The following is a 23,966-nucleotide window of genomic DNA, read 5'->3' as shown; positions in this document are numbered from 1 at the left end:
GCAGCAGAGAAGTCAGGCTGCAAGAGCAGGGATGCTCGAGGGATGCTGTGAAAACCCAAGGGCTGGAGAACGAGCCCAGCAAAGTGGAGCCTGGTGTGCTCACCTTGTCTGCGCCATCATAGCTCGCAGGCAGAGGGGATGGTGGTTCTTACAGGGAGGATACAGAAATCCCATGGGAAGAACTGCCCTCTGGAGATGCCTACTGCTGTCTGTTGATTCGTGGAAGACGGAAGCCTGAAATGACTGAAGTTGAAAGCAATGGATACAGGTCTTTGATAAGGTCTCTGGGGAGACCTTACAGCAGCCTTCCAGTACGTAAAGGAGGCCTACAGGAGAGATGGGGAGGGACTCTTTATCAGGGAGTGTAGCAACAGGACAAGGGGTAACAGTTTTAAACTGAAAGAGGGGAGATTTAGATTAGGTATTAGAAAGACATTCTTTACTGTGAAGGTGGTGAGACACTGGCACAGGTTGCCCAGGGAAGTTGTGGATGCCCAGTCCCTGGAAGTGTTCAAGGCCAGGCTGGATGGGGCTTTGAGCAGCCCGGTCTAGTGGGAGGTGTCCCTGCACATGGCAGGGGGGTTGGAACTAGGTGATCTGTAAGGTCCCTTCCAACCCAAACCACTCTATGATTCTATGATATCTAGCTCCCTAGGGACTCTGCCCTGTCACTGACAACTAATCCTCACCACAGGTATCAAGGCTGAAAGAGGAATTGAAGAAGCTGGTACAAAACCACCACTAAACAAAGAGGGATGGGGCACTGTCTCAACTGTGAGGTCCCTGAGCATTTACCCATCAGAACCGTGAGTCTGATTCTCCCTCAGCAAGCAGCACTGTGCAACAGGAGGGGATCTTCTCAGTTTTGCTGAAGATGTCCACAGCCTGCGTCTTTCTACAGCCCATGAGAAATCAAAACATGCTACGTAAGTTTTTGAAGCACACCTCCTGGTTTGGCTTCTTCCAAAAGCCTAAGCTGGCTTGCGCAGCCCAAGGCCACACTACAAGGTGAACCGAAGCACGCCGGGCTGGGACATTTCATGGAAGCATTTCCTGGTCTAAGCTAAACCAGTAATAGACTTGGCTCACTTCCCAGCTCTGGTCTGGACTGCTCCAGCCAGCTTCCTCCAAAACTAAAACTGGCCTGTGGTCTGGGGGACTGATCATTCCAGGCTTTTCTAGTAACAGTGTGGACAAACGTCTACCACTTTGACTGGTCCTACCAAGCCCTCCAAGCCTTTCTCGTCAGACCCCAGCACACAGCCTCACATCAGAGCCCACAACCTGCAACTGATATTTTCATGCCGCATAAACACCACACTGATAGGCCTCCAGTTATCTCCAGTAATGACAATAATGAGCAAGAGGAGCACCGCAAGGTACGGGAAGACACCCAAACTCCCAAAGGCAGTAATGGAGGGAGCTAACCCTGTCCAGTGGGCATGCAGGGACCTGGCATAGTGCGCATCATGGCCACAGTCTGCTCCCTGAAGTGGAGGCACTCAGCAAGGCAGACACGGCAGGTCCTACATTTAGGCTTTGGCAGTCCTGAGGTACTAAGCGCAGCTGCAGCCAGAACTGAGGAAATGCTCACATCAAAATTTCTCACCTAGATCTTCCGGCTGCTTCCATTGTTTTATTTCGTACAGTCTACAACCTGCATTTTTGGAGACTACAAGAGGTAGTAGCATCCATTTCTGTTCTTCCTGAGAATCACAGAATCATAGAATAGTTTGCGTTGGAAGGGACCTCAAAGATCATCCAGTTCCAACCCCCCTGCCATGGGCAGGGACACCTCCCACTAGACCAGGCTGCTCAAAGTCCAATCCAACCTGGACCTGAACACTTCAAGAAGCAGGAACTCTGCTTGTAGCACATCTCCTCTCCTTCCCAGCATGGGAACACTGACACACCACGCATTTCAAACACCAGAAATGGGAACTAAGGATGTCTGTGCCTGCTTTATAAAGCAATTTGTTATTTTATACTCACAGGATAGTTTTTGCTATCTCTGTTCTCAGCTGTGGCTAAGATTTTCAAGGGGAAGTTTTTTGTTTTTCATTCCCAAAATGAATTTAAAACCAAACAAAAACCCCAAAGACACCACACCACCACCACCACCCCAAAAAAAAAAAAACAAACAACCAAAACCAAACCCCGAACCCCAGATTTTAAAAGACAAAGCAACAGTTACAGGAGGACATTCATCACAGGAAGACTTTGAGCTCTGTATGACTTAAATTAATCAAAAAAAGTTAAGCAATCACACACCAAGCCTTACAATCAACAACAGTAAGGTATACAAATGAGAGATGCCAACACATTTACTAAATAAAATTGTAAGGAGATATTTATTAACTTTGAGAAGTAGTTCAACGGGCACTCTACTACACTGAGTTATGTCAATAGGTACTGAAGAAGACAAACACAGCTTTCATGTACACCCACAATTTACTAATCACAGACTCATCATCACCACCTATCACTTCGTGGAAGAGAGATCTAGGCAACACCAGAAGACCTAGCTTTGCTTTAAGACAACATTCAGTAATTTTAAAAATATGCCCTGTTAAAGGAACTCTGGTATTAGAAATATTGCACATTTTGGTCACATTTTGTCTATTCTAGGCTAATTACTCTCCCACAAGAGAGACAATGTGTGCCTCCTTCCTCCCCCACACATCATCTCACATGAAGGCTGCTGCCATGCTTTTTTTGTGCGATTCTCCATTCTTCGTGCTTCAAAAAAACGCTTAATAAATACGGTTTTAATTCAAGAACTACCACGCCGTCAATGACTCCGAAACACCTCACAGCAGCTCCAAGCAGAGCAGAAATCCATGGAGCCACCAGGATGCAAACCCTGCCCATCGCGGCTGAGCAGCTGCTGGGCCAGAGACATTTCTCCTGATTCTTAGCAAAGCCTCCTGGGCAGCTCTGTGCTGACTACTTGAAAATACAACCTTATTTATTATATATAAAGACCTCTTTATTTATTGATTTTAAAGCAAAGCTTGAGGCTTTTGCAATAGACCAGACTTTGAGAGGGAAAGTCCAACCCACCCCTGTGCCCGCTTCCATTGCCTTTCTGAAGTTCAAGGGTGCAGAAAGACCACAGCTATCTTCAGCCACTAAAATAACACTTCTAAAATATATTGTATTTTCGATACATGAAACTTAAAACCAACGATTACGAACCTCCATAGATGTCTGCCCCCTGGACCCACACTGGAGGAACAAAAGAGAAGGACAAAGCCCCCAAAATCATAATCCAACTTGATTTAAACGAGGTCGGATCACAAGCCAAGCACTAAATATGATGTGGCCCTAACTCCGATGAACTGATTTTGTGTGTATATGTTTGTGTGTGTGTGCGCGTGTGTGTGAGTGTGTGTGAGTGTGCGCGCGCATGCTTTGGATACCCGCCCCAAGCCGGCTGCTGAACAGCACTATGTAAACACACCAAAATAGTTGGGAAATTAATGGAATGAAGCCAAGACCCGGGACCCACACAGAAGAAACCATTTAGGCTACGAAAGCAACTGCCCAGCAGAAATGAAGAAAGAAGTGGTGTAGAACAAATTTTGTACTGCTGTTTGTAAGGAAAGCCTAATAGGAACGCTGAGGTCTTCCCAGAAATCATTCATTAACTTTACAAAGGCAAAGGGAAGAGGAATGAGCTCATATGCAATGCAAACACGTCAAGCCAAAGGGGTTCACTGCAGGCATCTTAAATGCCTTTTTCTCCTTGGAAAAGAGCAGTGTTGGAAATGCCCCCAGCAGTTTTTCAGCCATGGGGATCAGTTCCAACTCCACCTCACCCCACTCCCGGCTGGGCTCAGCCAGTGGCCAGCGAGCCCAGAGGCTACACCACTCCCCATGCACGGTCCTCCAGCAGCCCAGCAGCCACACCGGCATCTGACGGGAAAGGATGGGAGCAAGAGACAGCACAATATGCAGCAGAAACGGAAAAAGAAAGAAAATCTTTGCTGCTCCTCCCTTTCCTGAATATAAGGTTTGGGAAAAAGTTCTCCTCCCTCTCTGGAGTTTCAGCGTTAAGTTTTACATTTTTAAGTGACAGCTAAGTAAAAGCAGATCTGTCCTATGAATATGACTGGGCTCCAGACAACAAACTGCCTGCTATCTATTTACACTGTGAAATATTCATTAAATATCAACCACCAATCGACTCCGAGCGACCCATCTTGATAAATGCTAGAGAAGACACAAAACCAAAAGAACTTCCCAGTCTCCCTGCCTTGCTGAATGGGGCCATCAGTCATTTTTAAGTGGTCATTTGTTACATTGTTTTATCCAAGATATTTATAATCATAATGAATTGAGACAAAACATCAAAGTACAGCCTCTTTGCCTGAGAGTAATCTAAACTGAAAAGCACATGACAGAAAGGATAGATTGATGGCCAATGCAAAATAACTCCCTTGAGATTAACATATTTTATCCTGTTGATGTTTCCAGTCATAATTATACTCCAAGAATACGCTGAATGATGTTAGATGTGAAAGACCACTTAAGAGCAGTCATTTTCTTTCGAGGAAAACGGCGTTTGTTTGTAATACATACGGAGGAGACAGCTGATGTCAAAAACCGAATGTATCACCACACCGCTACTAATATTCTGACTACGCAAATAAAAACATAAGACTTTCTGGAAACACCCTCAAACGTATTTAAAAAAAAATAAATTATTTTTATCACTTTAAAATCATGAAAAAAGTAAAGACTGAAAGTCCAATGAGCCCAAACTCCATCCGAAGCCAGGGCAGCTCCAAGGTTGGATGGCTCAGGAGCTTGTCCAGCCTGCACTGGAGCACGGGGCTGTTCCTCCCCACGTGCAGGACTTTCCCCTCTGCTGAACTTGATGAGGTCCCTGCCAGCCCATTTCTCCAGCCTGCCCAGGTCACCCTGGATGCCAGCCCTGCTCTCACTGCGCCAGCTGCGTACCACCATGCACGTCGCCGGCAGCTCAGAGGACCTGCACCCTCCTACGCCCTGCTCCACACGGGAGTCAGGAGAGGCGAAGCAAAGGTACGTCGGAGGTTGGGAGACTCCTGAGATGGGATGAGCTCTGGAGAGCTCAGGAAACACCCCCTCATATTGAGTCCCTCCCTCTAAATAGCTAAGTCAAAGTTTGCTCTTGTTTGGTTTTTGGTGTTTTTTTTTTAAAAAATGAGAGGACGCACAGGTTACATTCGTGAGACAGCAGTACTTCTTGGGCTTATCACACAGACCTCTTTAGAAAATAAGCAGTCATCCTCTTTAGAAAATAAGCGGTCATCTCCTAACGTCACTGAATTCAATACAACTCTGTGTTGTTTATCATTTTTTGAGCGTTAAATAACTTAGAACATCACTAAGCCTGATCAAACGGTGGTATTTCTGCAGGCTGTCTGTGAAACCACAGTGTGAGCGGGAGACTGTACCCAAGGCCACTCGTTAAGTACAACGCAGACCTGCCTTTTCAGTCTGTGCAATCTCTTCTTCCCTTTAATTTTGCTCTCTGTCCCTCTTTCAGTCCTGCCCGCTTCTTCGTGTTTTAAAGTCTTGACCTTTATTTTGCACAGGACTTTTTGAGACATAGTTCCTCCCTGTCAGCTACCCATTTCCTTACCCGCTCCTATACCGGTCTCTCGTCTCCACACATTCGCAATTCAATCACTGTAGACTGAAAAACATAAACTTTAAATGTCAGATTCAACAGAGAAATGAACCTCTGGATTTAGTCACCATTATTATGGGAAATGTAGAAGCACTGTAAGCTGCGTGCATTCAATATGCATGTATGCCAACAGGTTTATTTTGTCTATTTCTCATTTTTCTGGGAAAGATTCATCTGACCTCATTTTATGAGACAGAAAAAATTATATTTCCTCCATTAGTTGCATATACACTTAGATGTCAGTTATTTGTATAAAACCACATTTACACATATTATGATATGGTCCGAGGCAGACCGACAGAGACCTAAAATATACCAATATAACATAGAGATGATGTAACTCCAGTTATTTACACCCGTAATGATATACCGACATAGTCATGTTAGCAACGGAAGTCTTTCAAAACTTGGTTAGCAAAGCAGCAATAAAGGGAAAGGCTGAGACAGGGTGCTGGGTGAAATCCAATCTCTTTCCTCCTGGAGCCAGAACTTTATCAACCGATCTTAACAGTGATCACAGAGGAGCCCTCTCCACCTCTATTGCTTAAGTTTTCTGGAATCGGTCTTCCCAGAAAAGGAATTTTTAGCCTCGGACTTTGAATTCCTCCACATAACCACATTTTTTTCTTGTTCAGCGATATGATTTAATCGTGGTACTTTCCTAATATAAAAGATTAACGGCTGGATTCAGAGTCCTACTCTTGCAAAGACTGCCAAACAGAAAATGTGTAATGAAGTAACTCAGTATCCCCTTCCTTATCTGCACATATTTTGTGCAGCTTCCCTATGATTACTGCGGGATGTCACCAGAAGGGCATGAGAGAGTGGAACTATGGCTTGACAAGAAAGAGGTCACCCTGTTCTCCTGTTCTTCCTTCCTTCTGCCATCACTCTACGTTGAAACAGAAAGGCAAAAGCAGAGAGAGGAACAGAGACAAAGAGTGAGCAGTGCCGCATCTCTAATGCAACTACAGTCTTTCCCAAGAAACTTAGGAAAAGGCCACGTGAGTCCAAGAGTCTTCTGCATTTGCCTGATCTGGAAGCCCTCCCTCCTCTGCGCAGACTCTAGTTACAACAGCCCCTCTTAAGGATCTGACAAATCCTTAACATTTTCTGCCCTGGTGTCACGTCCCAAGCCAAATACCTAAGATGGTCCTCTAGTGGGGCCCAGTTTCTCCTCAATTCAGTGCAAAACACTACCACGCTACGCTAGTAGTGCTCTGTGCTCTCTTCTGGATACTATGAGGAGTCCACTGTAACATAATGATATCCAGAAATACCTTGCAGATAATTAGGTTGCCTTTTGCACCCTCTCACACTTTCTACCAGTAAAGAGTTTGTACATACAGCATTTTATCACTGCAGTTCTGGAAGATGCAAGCAAGGTTTGGATGGTATCGGTTTTTCACTGTGCTATGCATAGTCAGGAGGTCCGAGCAGGGAAGTATTTCCTCCCCTGTGATGCGAGCCCGTCCCCAGCTATCAGACGTCGGTATGGACAACAGCCGCCGACATGTCAGCAATCAAACCAAAGAGAAATTCCTTAAGACTTTGTGTGCTGGTTTTAGCAGGCAACAACTGCTGGTTCCTGTCTCTGGGCATACGGGTCCCTGATCCCATAGAGCAATTGTGTACATTCCCGCAGAGCTACTAATACCATTTGCTGTCTCTATTAGGGTTTAAATTTGGCTCCTGGAGGCTGAAGGTGTTTGCTAGGACCTGCGGTATATAAAGTAGATGTTCTATGGATGCTTCTGAACTAAATACTATTTCCCTGGCTGATTTCAGGTGATCAGATTCAAGGACACAGATGCTCCCCTCAAGTCTTACGCTGCTTGTGAATCCGGAGGTAGCTGGGATCAGCGTGTTCACTACCTTCTGCAAACACTAAACAAGCCTAATCCAAGATGGAATGAAAGTAAACTCGCCTGTATCTAAATCAGCTGCTAATAAACTGGGGAATTTCTGAACCATTAAAATATTGATATAACCAAATTATCACTGAGATCAATAAGAATCTTTACCCTAGTAAACCACTTTGCTCACATGACCAGAGCTATAGAGTCCAGTTTCTGGTATTCAGCTGACACTGTGGTTTTGGAAAACCTGCTAGGGTTTGATGTTTCTTTGATTGTTCCTACCCCTGACTGGGATTCAGGGGCTGAAGAAAGCTCTCCAGGAAAGAGGTTTTCCACCATAACATAGCCCTCCTTGATCAGCAGAGTTTCCAGAGTGCCTTTTTCTGAGCTGCTGCATGGCATCCCGCTGAACCATGCACTGCATCCTGCCGGACCACGCACTGCATCTGCCATTAGAATTCATTTGCTGCAGTGCAAACCCACAGGCACACTCAGCTTTGTTTAAACATCCTGGGCAGGAACTGGTTAATGCAGCACCCCGGCCAAAGCCTATAGCTGAGTTACCAACAAGTCAGATTGACAGATGTGAAGGGCCTACTGAATTTTGTCATCTTATAAAGCTTATAAAAATCATACGACGAAGTCAGTAAAGCACAGAGGTCCACTAACAGCTTCTTCCTTTTTAACTAGTGCAGAAAATGCATGCTGTAAGACAGCCATCTCTCTATGATAAGAAAACAAAGCACCAAAGTACTTTTGAAGGTATCATATCCCATTTGACTTCTTAAGCAGCACTTGTCCATGTGGCATCTGAGCGCCACTCATCAATGTATTAAGCTTCATAGTCAGTAGCTGTAACGGAAGACAATGCCTCTCTCATTCTCCCTTCATCCTTGCCCATAAGAACAATGAACCCCACCATGCATCAGCCCATTCAAGCACCTGGCTTCAAAGGAATTACCTATTTCCTTAACACACTACTAGGTTTTCCTTTGAACATTCAGGTTTGGTCAGAAACGGTTGCATTAAGCTACTACAGCTGCGTTAAGCTATAGTATTCCCCTGCCTGAAAGACAATACGGCATATGAAGCTCAGACCGGTTATTTCATCTATTATGTTTTGTAACACAATATAAATTTTTGATAATAGCAGTAATATGTATAATGCATATGGCTGTAAAAACGTCAACCAACTTTTATGGCTTTCCTCTTCATATGAATATTCAGTCATCCGTTCGTCCCTAGATCCACTTCAATCCTGAAAAGGAAAAGATGAAATAATTCAGTTGATGTATTTTCTTAGAGTTCATTAATTTCTCAAATATTATTGTATACGTAAATAAAAAACCTAACTACAGATGTCTGTTCCATAGTAAAACAGAGGTCAGAAGAACAATAAGTTTATAAGCATTTTAGATAAAACTGCATGAATTCGACAAAAAGTATATTGGAGAAAGCCTTATGGTTCCTCTTAACTAATGATTTTAGTCAGTGCTCTCAGTGTCTTTAATTCCTAAGCTGCTACTTGAGCATACTAAATCCCAGCTGCTTTAATTAGTCTTCAGGGCCCATTATATATCAGTACCCTGCGTCTGTACAGGTAAACTTTCCAGCAGTTTCGAGTGCGAATATTCTTTACTGGTACTTCAAAACATGTTTTACAGAAATACTATGTGAGATCTGGACAACAACGCATTAAAAGCCAAAATACATTTATTAGTGAACTCGGTCAATACTCCAGCCACATGAAATAACAGTGCAAGACCGTTAGAGAATTTGAATACGTATTTCTTTAGAGTTTTCCTATGGATACATGATTCTTTTAGTTATGTTTGTGAATCTATGAGAAAAAGGTATCTAGTGATTTAAACACTGTATTGTACTTTTGGGAGGCTCCTTCAGGTTTAAGAAAAATACACAAATCCAGTAATCTAACTTTTTTAAAGCCTTGGGGGACAAAAAAGCTTCAGATGTCCAGAATTTAAACAGTAGACAGTATGTTTTAAACCTCTTGCCAGAACACGTGCATGTATCTGGAAGCAAATGCTACTTACATATGCCTCTTTTAATAATGGAAATGGTGTGAAGTCAAGAATCTAAATCTGCTGTCAGAGTTGTTATAAACAATCTGCTGCTATTTTTATATCATTCAAAATAAGGTCATCCTTCAAACAGCAGTGGAGCATCACCTGCCTGCTTTCAAACCACAATCTAGTATTTCTTTACTGCTGCACATACAACAACACGGCTAATGGGTTTCCAAACGCTATGCAACTTTTACACTGAAAACAAGACAAGAAGCTCCCTTAAGCATGTAAAATTAATGAATATGCATATACCATACTACTATTTTACTGGCTAAATACCATGAACGTACCCTTTTTTAATTATTATTAACCTTAATTTTATTTCTAAGAAAATATTAAGTTCCAAATATTCATATGAATCATAAAAGGCTGCAAAATCATCACAAACACTGACCTAATTAATTGTAATGAAATACTGTAGGCACAGAGCATGCTAACTATTGTAGACCATTTGCCCCATCTCCCATGCATCTTGTAGACTCTTTCCTTTTTGTTGTTTAATATCCCTCGGCATTATTTGGATAATTCAAAATTTCCATTTCATGAAGCAGATTTTCTTTTTTTTAAACTGCACACCGGAAGAACCACCTTTGAGTTTCTAGCAACTCCTTCTCTGTGCTAACGTCCAAAAAAGGGACAAGTGGACCAGGTTTTCCGTATCCTGGACTTACATGATGTGGTTATCTAACCTGAGCAGGAAATTATTTAGTAATCAAGTTCTATAAAATTAAATGTAATGTATTCAAAAAGCTTCACGGGGTCTCTGTTAGAGGAAGACAGGGTTTGACCTGTAATTGTTTCCAGCTCTCCAGGTTTTCTCATCACCACTCCGCCCTACATGCCCACAGACACACACTCCTACAGCTCAACTTAGCTTCAAGTTACACACGAACACCGAGGTCCTATTAGGTTTCCGTGGCTATGGTGATACAGCAAACATGAGTATGTGTTTCAAAACTGCTAAGATGCCGCTACCCAACTAGCCATAGCCGCAGCTGGCTTTGCATTATTAAATCACGCACAGTGGCCCTCCTCATGAAAAAGCTACTTCGTTAGCAATGCTAAACAATTGGGTCTCATTAATTCTCTTCAGGTCTGCACAATTTATCAAGCACTGAATCACCCACATCTCTGCATCACTGGGGTGCTCTCCTCCATGGAAGGGTTTCTGCTTGTCCTCCTCTTCGCCAAGCACAAGTGGGGCACAACACAAGCTCTGGCAGTGCCAGCATCTCACAAGGCAGCTCCACCATCATAGACGCAGTTTAGGGGTAGGACAGGGGTTATCCCCTAGCACTGACTGCCAGCAAGGGTGACCAAGAGCATCCATTTTGATGGCCAACATACAAATGCCACCCATACAGGCCACACACCTCTTCATCATGACTATTCTAGGCTGCTTTGGGGCAGAAAATGAAGAGCAAACCAGCATTTAACTAGTAACTCCATAAATCTGTTGCCTGATTTTTAGAAGAGCTGAAAAGCCACAGCTTCAGAAGAAATGACTTTGTAATGCCTAAGAAAAAAGGACCGTCTGTCCTTACCAATCTAGTGCATCCATTCTGTCACATATGTCACTGCTGTGAAACCTGCTCTGGACTTCGGTTTTCAGCAGCTTACTGTGAAATCTCAGTTTCTACTATCAGAAGTATGAAAACGGACATGACAGCTCAGATAGAAGCATCTTCCATTTCTATCAAATGCTTTTTTATACCAGAAGAAGACCGACAAGACAACTGCGCAATATTCCTGATTTGAAACCTGTATGTCAAAAGGGCTCTTTAAGTAATCGTAGAGCAAAGCCCATAACAAACCACCAGTCTGAAGCAAAAGAAAGAAACCAGCAAACACTGAATTACGTCCACTTCCAGCCAAAAGCTAACCATCATCTTAATTGTATTTTCAGACTCTAGGAGTTTATAAAGCTTATGAATGCCACCAAATGTTAGATTCTCTCTCCTCTGGCAAGAGAAAACCCAACAGACTTCACAACATCTACTCCATTTTAGAAACACCTCCATCTAGATCAGAACAAATGCCCTGGTCGGCATCCCCACCCACCAGCAGATGGAAGCAGGAATTATGGACCAGAGTTAAGGAACATGGAAGGGTTTCAGGGCAGTCATGCTGAGAGTATTTCTAGACAAACAGAGGCCACTACGTGCGTAGAGGTGCCCAAAAATAGAACATTTTTGAACATATAAACCCACATTAATTCATTAAAAAACAAGTTCATATTACACTTCTCTTTTACACAGTGGTAACTTTGAAATCCCCATTAATACAGCTACAAATAACGCCCTGTGCTATTTTTCCCCTTTTCTAATTTGGATAGATGCAGGAACATACATTTGAAAAAGACCAACTCATTCACAAAGTTAACTCATTTGCTGAATCAGGATTTATTAACTTTTTCCTCTACAAAGCAAACCCCATATTTGGGCATAACTGCATTTCTGAATCACCTTCTTGAATCATTTATTTTATTTTAAAAGTATGCACTTTTCTTCTTGAAAGCCCTTAAATCTGCACTTACACCTCTGCAATCCCTTTCAAAGGCCCTGAGTCACACCAAACTTCCCTGAAGAAGAGATGTGGCTTCTCCCAAACTCACAAAGGCCACCCTGAACATCAGGTAAGGCAGGATCCCTGAAAGCACAGTTTCAGCAGCGTTCAGAGATGAAGGAACACAGGTTATCCTCAACCCAGTGCTGAGGATGGCTACCTTTATATAAACAGTGGCCACATACTTGCCCTCTTTTCCTGTGTTCCTGACTCCTGCAGGGAAATTCGTAAACTCTATAAAGCAGACATTTTGCAGAAGCAACAGGCAGAATATACATCAAACACAAGCTACAGATTCACAACAGTCCTCAACATTTAGAATTGATAAGGGACAGGAGAGGCTGAAGTTCAGTGCAGCATTGCACTTAGAATCATAGAATCTTCATGGTTGGAAAGGACCTTTGAGATCATCGAGTCCAACCAAACAACCTACAATCTCTGCCACTAGAGCATGCCCTGAAGTGCCAAATCTAGACATTTCTTAAACACCTCTAGGGATGGTGACTCAGCCACCTCCCTGGGCAGGCCGTTCCAGTGCCTCACCACTCTTTCAGTAAAGTAATTCGTCCTAATATCTAATCTAAACCTCCCCTGCCGCAACTTCAGACCATTTCCTCTGGTCCTGTCCTTATTCACCTGGGAGAAGAGGCCAACACCCACCTCTCTCCAACCTCCTTTCAGGTAGTTGTAGAGGGCAATGAGGTCTCCCCTCAGCCTCCTCTTCTCCAAGCTAAACATGCCCAGCTCCCTCAGCCTCTCCTCGTATGACCTGGTCTCCAGACCCCTCACCAGCCTGGCAGCTCTCCTCTGGACGCGCTCCAGCACCTCAGTGTCCCTCTTGCACAGAGGGGCCCAGAACTGAACACAGCACTCGAGGTGAGGCCTCACCAGTGCCGAGTACAGAGGCACGATCACTTCCCTGCTCCTGCTGGCCACGCTGTTCCTGATACAAGCCAGAATGCTGTTGGCCTTCTTGGCCACCTGGGCACACTGCTGGCTCATGTTAAGCTGGCCGCCCACCAGCACCCCCAGGTCCTTTTCTGCTGGGCAGCTTTCCAGCCACTCTTCCCCAAGCCTGTAGCGCTGCTTGGGGTTGTTGTGACCGAAATGCAGGACCCAGCACTGGCCTTATTAAACCTCATACAGTTGGCCTTGGCCCATCGATCCAGCCTGTCCAGGTCCCTCTGTAGAGCCTTCTTACCCTCAAGCAGATCAACACTCCCACCTAGTTTGGTGTCATCTGCAAACTTACTGAGGGTGCACTCAATCCCCTCATCCAGATCATTGATAAAGACATTAAACAAAACCGTTCCAAAAACTGAGCCCTGAGGGACACCACTGGTGACCGGCTGCCAAAAGGATTTCACCCCATTAATCACAACTCTCTGGGCATGGCCACCCAGCCAGTTTTTAACCCAGCAAAAAGTACACTTGTCTATGCCATGATTCGCCAGCTTCTCCAGGAGAATGCTGTGGGGGACGGTGTCAAAGGCCTTACCAAAGTCCAGATAGACAATGTCCACAGCCTTCCCCACATCCAGAAGGTGGGTCACACGGTCATAGAAAGAGATGAGGTTGGTTAAGCAGGACCTCCCTTTCCTAAACCCATGCTGGCTGGCCCTGATCCCTTGGCTGCCCTGCACTTGCTGTGAGAGCTCACTCAAGATGATCCTCTCCATGATCTTTCCTGGTACCGAGGTCAGGCTGACAGGCCTGTAGTTCCCCGGACCCTCCTTCCGACCCTTCTTGTAGATGGGTGTCACATTAGCCACCCTCCACTTCATCAGCATACCCAAAAAAATCTACCTGAACTGTGCTTTGAGTGCCTATACTTCTTGCCTTGGGTCTAGCCCCAACAATCTACGTGAACTGAGTTCTGTACCATTGTAATTGAAACTAGGCAAAACGCTTTGCCACAGAGTTGTCTGCAAAAATGTTAAAAACCCTTAAATTCCAATATAAACCAGTGTCCCACCAGCAGCCATCACAAGGTGCAAGATGAACCATGTAATACAGCTCTAAAATGCATTCCGTTTAGGTTAAGTGTAACTGCTATATATTTTATAGATCTCACATCAAAGGAGCGCTTGCTAGACATTCTGTTACTCACTAATCAGCTGCAATCGTAGGCTTATTCTGTCCTCAGCTAAGTTTTTACTAGTCTTTGACTGTGATTTCTGTTCAAACAAGGCAAGCAGAGTTACTTGCTTAAAGATGCCAGTCGCCCGCCAACATCTTTGTTGCTGTGACGTTGCGCCATAACGAAAATATCTTAAGCTGCTCAAAATATTTCTGAAAATTAACTTAATGCTTCAACTTCTGGTTTCCACTGGTATTTTAATAAAAAGTAAAGAGAAGCAGGAGGCAGAGAGTGGGATGCTTGTTGCTAGGTGATACCTAGCTCTCCTGAACTCCTACAGACTGAAATATTTATCCAGACTCCCACGAAGAATGACATCTAGCACAGAGAAAGAAGAGACGCACGCACTTATTGAAGTACATCGTGATTCAAGGTAAGCAGCAGCAGCTCTGCCACCAGCGCGGTCCCTGGGGTACCTCAGCAGAGGAGGCTGCGCTCTGGGAATGGGGGGTGGGTGGGTGATGCAGCTCCTCCCGAACATCTACCCTGACTTCAGCTGAGCCTCATGGGGAGATGCCTCCAACGCTTCTATGCCCAGCCAGAATGATCTCAATGCCACTGGGCTCTTGACAGCGCAACAGAATGCATCCTTCGCTTCCTGACAGTATAGCTGTGTTGGCTGTCTGTTGTTTGGGGTTTCTTCCCCAAATCATTATACTCCGATAACAGATTTCCAAGGTAGAAAGCATGCAGCTGGCCAGATGTGGACGAACAATTCATTAACTGAACACAGAACCTTTGTGCCATGCTCCTCCCTTTAAAAGGTTTATTCAGTGATTAAACTTTCAAGGAGTGCTTACACAGTCTCTCCGTAGAGACTTAAAGGAATAAACATTATTCTTTACAAGGCCTTCCATTTGACATTAATGAATTATTTTGAATTGAACAGCTTCAAAGATAAGTCCCAGACCTTCTGCGACATAAAGATGAATTTAAAGAACTCTGATCCTCCCTAGAACTTACAGGGTCTGGTTTGACAAAAATAATTATACAACAATATGGTACATTTCATAATCTCAGAGAATTATTGCTCTGGGAAAGATGATGTCTTTCAGCAATATTTAGAAAACCCTGCAACTGTATCAGTGTACACAAATGGAATTATAAAGTGTACGTACACGCTGTTATATTGTAAAGGTAAAAAAAAAATTAGTTAAAATCTGGAGAAGTAACAAAGTCCTCAAATGCCTGGATTTAGGTAATAATCCGTGGTCGATCCAGAAGAGTGCAATAAATTTCAGGGAGCAGAGAAAAACTCACCAAAATACGACATCCCTGTTGAATTTTTATTCTAAAAGTAACTGTTATCTTTGACACTCTCAGTGGTTTGAGTGGCTAGCTCGGAAACCCTGATACTCCCTTCACAACTCTAGTTTAAACAGAATGACGTTGGTTTCCGTCAGATCTAAATAAAATAAAATTTTGATAAACACAGTCAGACATCACTTTGGACAGCTTCTCTGCCCTAAGGAAACGTTCGTGTCACAGCACACACACTCGGCGCAAGGTCTCTTAGTTCACCACCTTATCCTCACACGCTGTTCAAACTCCACATTAGAGTTAAAATGTTATCTACCAGCCTGTGCACAAAGTCAAAGGACTTTTCTTACTGCAAGAAAAACAGCTTTATGCATATATATATATATATATTTATACACACACATGCACAGAGGTACACAGGTATATGAATATAAAAACACGCACACATACAGCCACAAAGTTTTGGTGAATTGATTGAATTATTTTTGTAAATAACTGTGTTAAAGAATCTGACAAAAGCTTACTTTCTAAAATATTATCAAAACAACACGGGATTTTCAGTCAAGCTGCAAAATGTAACTATGTTTCTGAACCCATAAACAACTGGGATTTTTAAAAAAAGTGATCTTTTCCCCTTCTCTTCAGACTTTATTTTCCCCCCTATTTTCAGACTTCCTTCAGCAAAGCAGTACATATTACTCTCCACATAATGACTATCCAAGACTCATAAGGGCTTATGAGAGTTTGAAAGAAATTATAAAACAGTATTATTTAAAAACTGCTTATTCCCAATTTGGAATTGTGTATGTTGTGTTTCCACATTTTGTTTGCACTTCGGATAAGACAAATGTGATTACGTGTACTAAAAATGAAGTCCAAATGTGAAATCCAAATGGAAGGTATTTCACAGGAAAACTGCTTGCCCTTCAAGTACGACAAGAGGGAAGAGACTGGCCAGTGATTCTTCCGTATCATCACGGTGGGGAAAGGGATAAACACCAACATCTCCAGCGGATCTTTCATCAAGAAACTAGGCTGACCGTAGAGGTTGCACAGAAAAAGACTTAACTGTACAGTTTTCATACTCTTATTTTGCCCTGCCAATAAGGATTAGCGTCACCAAATGCTACCACCCACTCCCCCTCTTCTGGCTTAATACCTTTACTCAAACTGGGTTTATGCTGAGTCCAGAATCGAGCCAGTTCTAATTGCAGTACTTACGCTCTGTTCTCAAAGTTGCAAGATAACCTTCATTTATATTAAAAAATAAAAACCATTCAAAAAAAAAAAAATTTTCTTTATTTCCTGTTAAGAGGTTGCTGAATCCCAGAGACCATCGGAAGAACAAAGAGTCGTTGCGCTTGTATGCGGTTGTAAATGAAATAGCTGGAGCTTAAAGACAAGGTCACCGGTTTCCTTAGGACACTTGGTAGAGCATCGGTTTCTGTGTGAACTGCACATCTGATGTTTCTTGTGGTGATGGCAACCCCCCCAACTACCTAATCTAAGTGAGGGTGGCTGAACACCAAAGGCCCCTCGCTACAAGTCCAAATGGACGAGACCAAATTTCCTGCAGATTTGTGCCAAAATCTGCTCTCTGTCAACGCAGCTGTAGCGACCATCCCATGATTTGGTAACAGAGCACAGGTATGAAAGATTTAATCTGCAATAAAGTCTGAAACATGAGTGTCTGAAACAGATGAATCCTGCCTCAGACGGCAAATACAACCCTTCTGTGGTTCAAAATTTCATAGTCTCCTCATAGTTGCCTTCAGAGGGAATACCAGGCCAATGGAAAAATCAGACCACAAAGAAAAAAAATTTAACACTGTTTACATGTAGTAGCTTATATAAACCCTGGAATCTCTTTTCCTTTTACACTGTGCAAGATGTTGCAAAGAAGTCAGAGAACAGCACCAACCATCATCCCACTGCAGACAAAATACCCTGCAGCTTTCCCCTTACCACAGTGCCAAGCGCTCTGTGCCAATTTTCACAGCAAAACCACTTAAAGAATAAGCAAAAACTTAGAATAAGGTGTGCCCATTAAACTTGTCTTAAAAGAGGGGACAAAATCATTCCCACAAGCGGCAGAGAAAAGCTACACAAGCTGTGAGTTTATACATCACCAGAAGGTGGTTGTAAAATCGGCATTGATGCCCCCGCGGCTGGCACAGGGAGCAAGAGTCAACACCTTGGTGCACCAAGCCCCAGCCTGGAGATGGTCACCTCCTCAGAAGTGAGGAGCTACGTGTGCAAGTCCCACCTCACCGCGTCAATCAGCGCAAGATAAGTTAGCAAAAAAACCATCAAACTGCTCAAACAAACCTATTGTGCTCCTCCAAAACAGAAGTGGCAATAAGCATGAGGCACCTCTCCAGCTAGCACAGCCACAGCAGCTAAGAGAGGACAGGCTCTCACAATTTATCCCAAAGTTGGGAGAAATGAGCAAAGTAAACCACGTAAACGCTGTTCCAAATTGTGATGTACACCAAAGAAACCCAACCATCCTCATTTCCAGGCTCAAAGTTACGCTTGTAAGAAAAAAGAAAGCCAACAGCCGGATGCACCCTGCTCTACACAGCAGGTAGTTACGTTCAGCTCAGCCTTCGCTCATCCCACAATAAATTCCGTCACCCTGCATTTGGGCCCCTTCTTTTGCTTTCTGTTAGAAATACACTAATAAAATGCTGTTTCAAGAAAACAGCATGGTATCTGTGTACATGAAGGTGTGGGTACGTAGTCAGGCTCTAAACTGGGGGCACTATGCGACAGCAGTGATGCTATTAATCAGTTTAAGGAGTCTATTTGGCTGGCATCCTACAAACGTGGCTGATGAGTGCCTGTTTTAATAGGAAGGTACACTCTCTAAAATTGATCAATTGACCACGAGTGTTTCCATTAATCATTTTTAATGTCTTTTCTCCTAGCCTGCCCTTTCTTGAAAGTGCAGACTAGCATTATTACTAATAATTATCCCGCAGCATATTGCAGGTAGAAAACTCAGAAAAGGGAAAAATCCCATGTCTAAGTATACAATGTTCCCATCAGGCATTGACTAGCTCAAAACAGCTCCACTACCAGATTCAGTATCAACAAATCTTTTAATAATAACTTGAAATCCAGAGAAAGTTACTGAAGCACACTCATGCTCTTGATGTCTTTGGGACGAGCAAGAAGGTAAAACTGACCCCAGTACCGTTCCTGGAGAATTTCCACTGTAAACTCTCCATCCTAGCACTTCAAACCTCCCAACACACTGTAAAGCTCAGTGGAAGACACGATTAACCTTAGGAAAAGGTGCGTCCGTTCGGAGATCTACCTGATACTTACCTAGTCATATTCCACCAACCTCCCTAGCCCTCATTTTTTCTCTCCTTGTTCTAATAGCCCTTGTATTTTTCACAGGAGACACAGTTGCTTTGGTTATTATCCTGTCCTCACTTAAATAGAAATGTATTTGCTTCTCCCCTATCTGATCGCTCCCCCATCACTTAGACTTTCCTGAGGGGGAGGGGGACGTTGGGGTGTAATTCAATGTACTATTTCATTCAGTATTCCAGCGGGGGACTCACCTGCAAATCTGACTACGTATTTACGTGCAAAAACCAGAAATAGCCTGATTTCCAAAGGTAATTTGTACTTTCCAGTCTCCTACTGGGATCACCGCAGCAGCCTGCAGGACTCACCATCTGCACGCAGTAAGCCAGTGCCATTTCATTCTGCAGACCAACGTGGGCACACAACTCCCTTAACCGTGGTCCAGCAATTACGCGCATTCACAGCCCAGAAACTATAACCTGAAGAATAACTTCAGCGGATAAAGTTCTTGCCAGTTGGCGGGTTCGTCTCACCTACCTGAAGACACCTACGCCTGCGCTAGCTGCCCTTCATGGCTCTGTGGTTAAAGGAGAGAAAGAGGCAGAGCAAGGACCTGAGTCACCAGGATCCTGACCAAAAAGTATTTTAAATAAAATGGCACTTAGTTGTCTGCAGAGTGAAGGATACTACGAGTTTCAAGAGCTTTGGTTTTTCTAAACAACCCTTGGCTTCCTTTGTTCTCCCGACCAAAACCTCCAATTTTTAAGACTTTAAAAGTCAACATTTTCAATGGAGCAAGGCAGACTTGAAAAGGCATCCCATTTTTAAAAGGGCTTGGAGAAAAAAAGGAAAAGAAAAAAAAAAAAATCACTCACTTGAGATAGTTAAATGCTACCGTCAAGCAGGAATTGGCAACACTGCCCATGCTAAGCTTCCTGCATGCCGAGGTGATACACAGAAGTTAATACAAGTACACTGCTCATCAGTTACATGGACACCACCACAAAAAAAATATTACAAAAATGAGAAACTAAGGATGGTAAGGAAGTCACATGGCTTGGTTTATTAAACTAGAGAGCAAAGCACTCCAAAGAAACAATCCTGTATTGCGCGGAGGAAAACACAATTTTAAAACGCAAGGATTTTCACCCTAGAGTCCCCGGAGCTTGGCCAGGCTGGCTACTCCCATATTCTGTGTCACTCTAGTGAAACCAATCAATCCCAAATTTACACTTCCGCCATTCCCATTACAAGCCAGCAAGTCTACCCATCATATTTAATTATCTTTCAGGGAAGAGGGTGCAACAAATAAATTCATAAACTGCATTAATAAATAATTTAAGAACAATAGAAAGCATGAATACCAGAGGAGATTACCACTCAGGAGAACTGTAAATTTTTGTGCAATATTCCAGGTGTAACAGAAAAAACAATGCAGACACGACAGTATGGATGCTGTTTTGAATGAAGCATGCCTCTGGCAAGGCTCGAAGACTTCTACCCAAGACACCCGAAACTATTGCTGGCTAACCACCACAATCCGTAACCCCTACAAACTATCCTGACTCAGAAGGACATGAACAACATGAACAACTACACTCACCACTTCCCTGAGGATCAAATTCAGCAACCCCCCCAACAATCAAAGCTTTTGTTTCTCTATCAATTCCCTTTGATTACTTTTTCGATTTGCGGGTAACACTTGACACGGTACACGACTTAGAATGCTTCACAAAGCAGTTTAACTAACTGGCAGTAGCAGATACGCTTTAGATGAAGATGCACTGGTGGCTACACCCATCCTCAGTTTCATGCCAGGAATAGACCTACCTGGTATTTTGAAATTATAAGAAAGCTCCTAAAATACATTAACTATTGAAAAATATTCCTGTAATTTGATTAAGTAAGAGACAGCGAGCACAGCTTTTGCTGTTACAATACTGATTTCAAGTGGTTGCCCCTCATCTACCATCAGTGTCACAGAGTTCCACAAGCCCTTTTCTCCCCACTACTCCCTCTGGTTACACCAGTTCTTCTTTCCATGTTACCCAACACAGAAATGCTGCAGTTGTCCAGACCTCAAGCTTCAAGTGTCCTCCCATCTCTCTCAGGTTCACAATCTCTACAGCCACCCTTGGGACACATCCACCACCAGACCCTGCTCCCATCAACACTTGACCCAGCAGAGAAATCCTCCCGTCTTGACCGCTGGATATCCCTTTGCATCTCCTTTGCTGCCAGGGAGGGCTTCTAGTACACGAGTCAGCACTGCAAGGCAGCAGCCCCTCTGTTGTCCCATGTGGACACCTGGACATCAGTGCCACAACTGGCACCTCCAACCACAAACTTCAGGGCTGTGGGGCTGTTAACCAGACCATCCTCTTCTCACCCCACGGAGTGAGCAGTCTCATGCCCCACGGCCTTACATTCAGTGGCTTCAAAATAGTTTAAAATTGCAATCTGAAACAAGGCGATGAAGAATTGGTGAACCCAACACTCCTCTGTGACTCGTCCCACCTACCCTCATCACTCCTCTTACCACAGCTCTCGCTTCATCCTCTTCCCTGAGCTTCCTTCCTTTGTGGACCACTCATCATCCACCAGCACTATTCCAACAACAACTTTCTCACAGTTTCACTGGCTTTATTCCCATTAAAAAGACAAATTCTGACTCCATCCCGACGTTTAATCCACCACTAACGATGAAAGATTCCAAGGTTGCTTCTCTTATACAAAAATAATTATTTCTCCTATATCCTACGTTGTGCTCCCGATTATTCACAAGATACAAATGTCCTCATGATTCTATGATTCTCTGCTCTCCGCATTTTGAGCTTGCAATATTCTGCATTCACTGCTAGCAGCACATGTGACTGGTGCTACCTACCCCAAGATGCCACCGAAACAGAACCTGTCTCACATGATGCTCTCGTCCTATTGAAAAGGTTTTGTTACCAAAGACGAAGCAATTATAAAAGCATCACTACAGGAGCAAACTTCAGTTAATAACACCATCACACTCATTCAAAGCACTGACAGCGGTCCAGAGGCGAACAACAAATACCGCTGTATGTTGCAATATTAAGACGTTCTGAGAATGGTTTTATTGAAAGCAGAGGTAGATGCAATGGTCTTTGTAACAAACATAAGAAAAATTGCAAACAACCAGCACTCCCACAAGTTGCAAATGTCATCGTCTTAATGATAACCTCTACAGAGTTGCATCGTGTTATCACAATTGAGATTCTGTTAGAATGCCCATTACAAATATCTATTTTTTATTAACTGTAATTCACTCTTACAATACAAAGCAGGTTATAACTTGCTGATTTTTATAAGACAATGAATTAAGGATTAGAAAACAAAATAAATATTAGTCTTTGGGGGAAATCAAACCTATTTCAATATACATGGGAGAAAGTAACGTAAGTCAATAAAAATAAAATTCACAAAGTTTGGTTACATAGACCAAGTTTTATAGATAATAAAAAGTAAACCACTGAAAATAAAACTCCCAGAAGTGTACGCTTACAGTTAAAAAACCAAACTAAGCCAACCAACAAAAAAAATCAGTGTTACGGCCCTGAAATTAATGCCGGAGAAAATACGGAAGTGAAAACAATGTCTACATATTGGATCAGGCTCTTCTAGACCCTTCAAGGGTTAGTTTCATAAATAAATAAATATATATTGCATGTGGACACATATGTACAAACCCACACAGGGAATGTGTATCAAAGGGTTAAAATCCAACCTGCTGCCACCAGGGCTATATTCAGCACAGCCCTATTACCGCTCCTCCCTGGCCCAGTAGTTCTGGTACCCAACTGAAGGCTTACAGCTGGGGAGGGCAAACAGGGGAAGGCTTCTTGCGTTTAAGGGCCATTTTTACCAGCTGCATCACTTCTATTCTTAGTCCCGCTGATGCATTACGGGCAAATTATTTCGCTTTTCCAGCTGCACTTTCCAATCTAATGTACGGAGGAAGCCCGCTTTTCTCATCTCTCTGTCCCTTATCAACTGACCGAGTGACAATAACGTGAGATCGGTCTGGTGATTCATCCTCCCATCCGCTTTCACGTCCCGCTGCTCACAGCAGGCACGCTAGAATACAAGTGTCAAGCAGTCAGGAAATCTCGACAGGCCCCTAATCTTTAGGGTATCAAATACGGTAAGTCATCCCCTTGTATGGAAAAATCTCATGGATGGGGGCCAGCGGTTTAAAGGGCTTTGACACGCGGAGAAGGATTAGAGCAAGCCAGCACCATTTCAAAATGAAAAAGCAGCGAGGTCTGGCTTCCTAACAAGCAAATTCACTAAAAAGCCACAAGCTTAACTGGAAACATCTCAACCTGCAGTACGTCAGCAAATACAAAGTACGCTCTTTTAAACACACACTGAAAGAAATAAAGTCTTTTTTCACCCGGCGTTGTTTTCCTTATCAGGGTTTGAAAAGAGCCCACAAGGAAACATTACATTGAATGAGTTCAGAAGGAACGTATTATCTAAATAGAGAAGGACATTTGTACTAATATTCAGGGATGACATTCACAAATATCTTGTTACTATCCTGTAAATACCTCCAAGATACACAAATATCTCTAGGCTGTATCCAGGGATGCACGAGTTTCACAGAAGCTGCTCTTGAGAAGTTTCTTGAAGACCAGCACGCCAGCAATGGCAACAGCGGTACCAGCTTTGTCTTCTGAGCTTTTTCATGCTTTGCACCCAGTGCTCTCAGACAAGCACTGTTTCTGGGTTCAGAGAAGAAAAAGAGAATAAATTTTCAAGATAAAAGACTGACAGACAGTCGCAACGTGCCTTCCCCTCCTTTTGAGAAGGGTGATGAAGACAAGAAGTAGCAGGGGTTGGTGCAGTAGGTGGTAAGAAGGATGGAGCAACACAAACCTTTACACAAGCGATCATAAAAGCCTCTTATAGGCATTGGAAAGCAAGACAGGGCCCTGAGTTGGAGGTGGCTTGCTATGGACCGCAGTAGATGACCACCACTGTGCTGCCTCTCCTGGGCTCAGCTGCCTGCCCACTTCATCCTC

The 23,966-nt window shown here is 43.4% G+C and overlaps 1 protein-coding gene across 17 annotated transcripts in view; it reads right to left on the bottom strand.

Annotated features, from left to right (window-relative positions):
• KLF12 (KLF transcription factor 12) overlaps positions 1-23,966 on the bottom strand; it is a 246,985-nt gene that overhangs the window by 165,473 nt on the left and 57,546 nt on the right. For 14 of the 17 annotated variants that reach the window (XM_074564149.1, XM_074564086.1, XM_074564095.1 and 11 more), the window contains one exon: positions 8,734-8,797. The exons of the other annotated variants lie outside the window; for them this stretch is intronic. In XM_074564149.1, the coding sequence (XP_074420250.1) occupies positions 8,734-8,754 (21 nt within the window). In that variant the 5' untranslated portion in view covers positions 8,755-8,797. The remainder of the gene's footprint in view (positions 1-8,733; positions 8,798-23,966) is intronic. 17 annotated transcript variants of the gene reach the window in all.

This window comes from Larus michahellis, chromosome 1, assembly GCF_964199755.1.
Source record: "Larus michahellis chromosome 1, bLarMic1.1, whole genome shotgun sequence".
NCBI classification, from domain to species: Eukaryota; Metazoa; Chordata; class Aves; order Charadriiformes; family Laridae; genus Larus; species Larus michahellis.
This window is presented reverse-complemented; position numbering and strand designations above follow the sequence as displayed.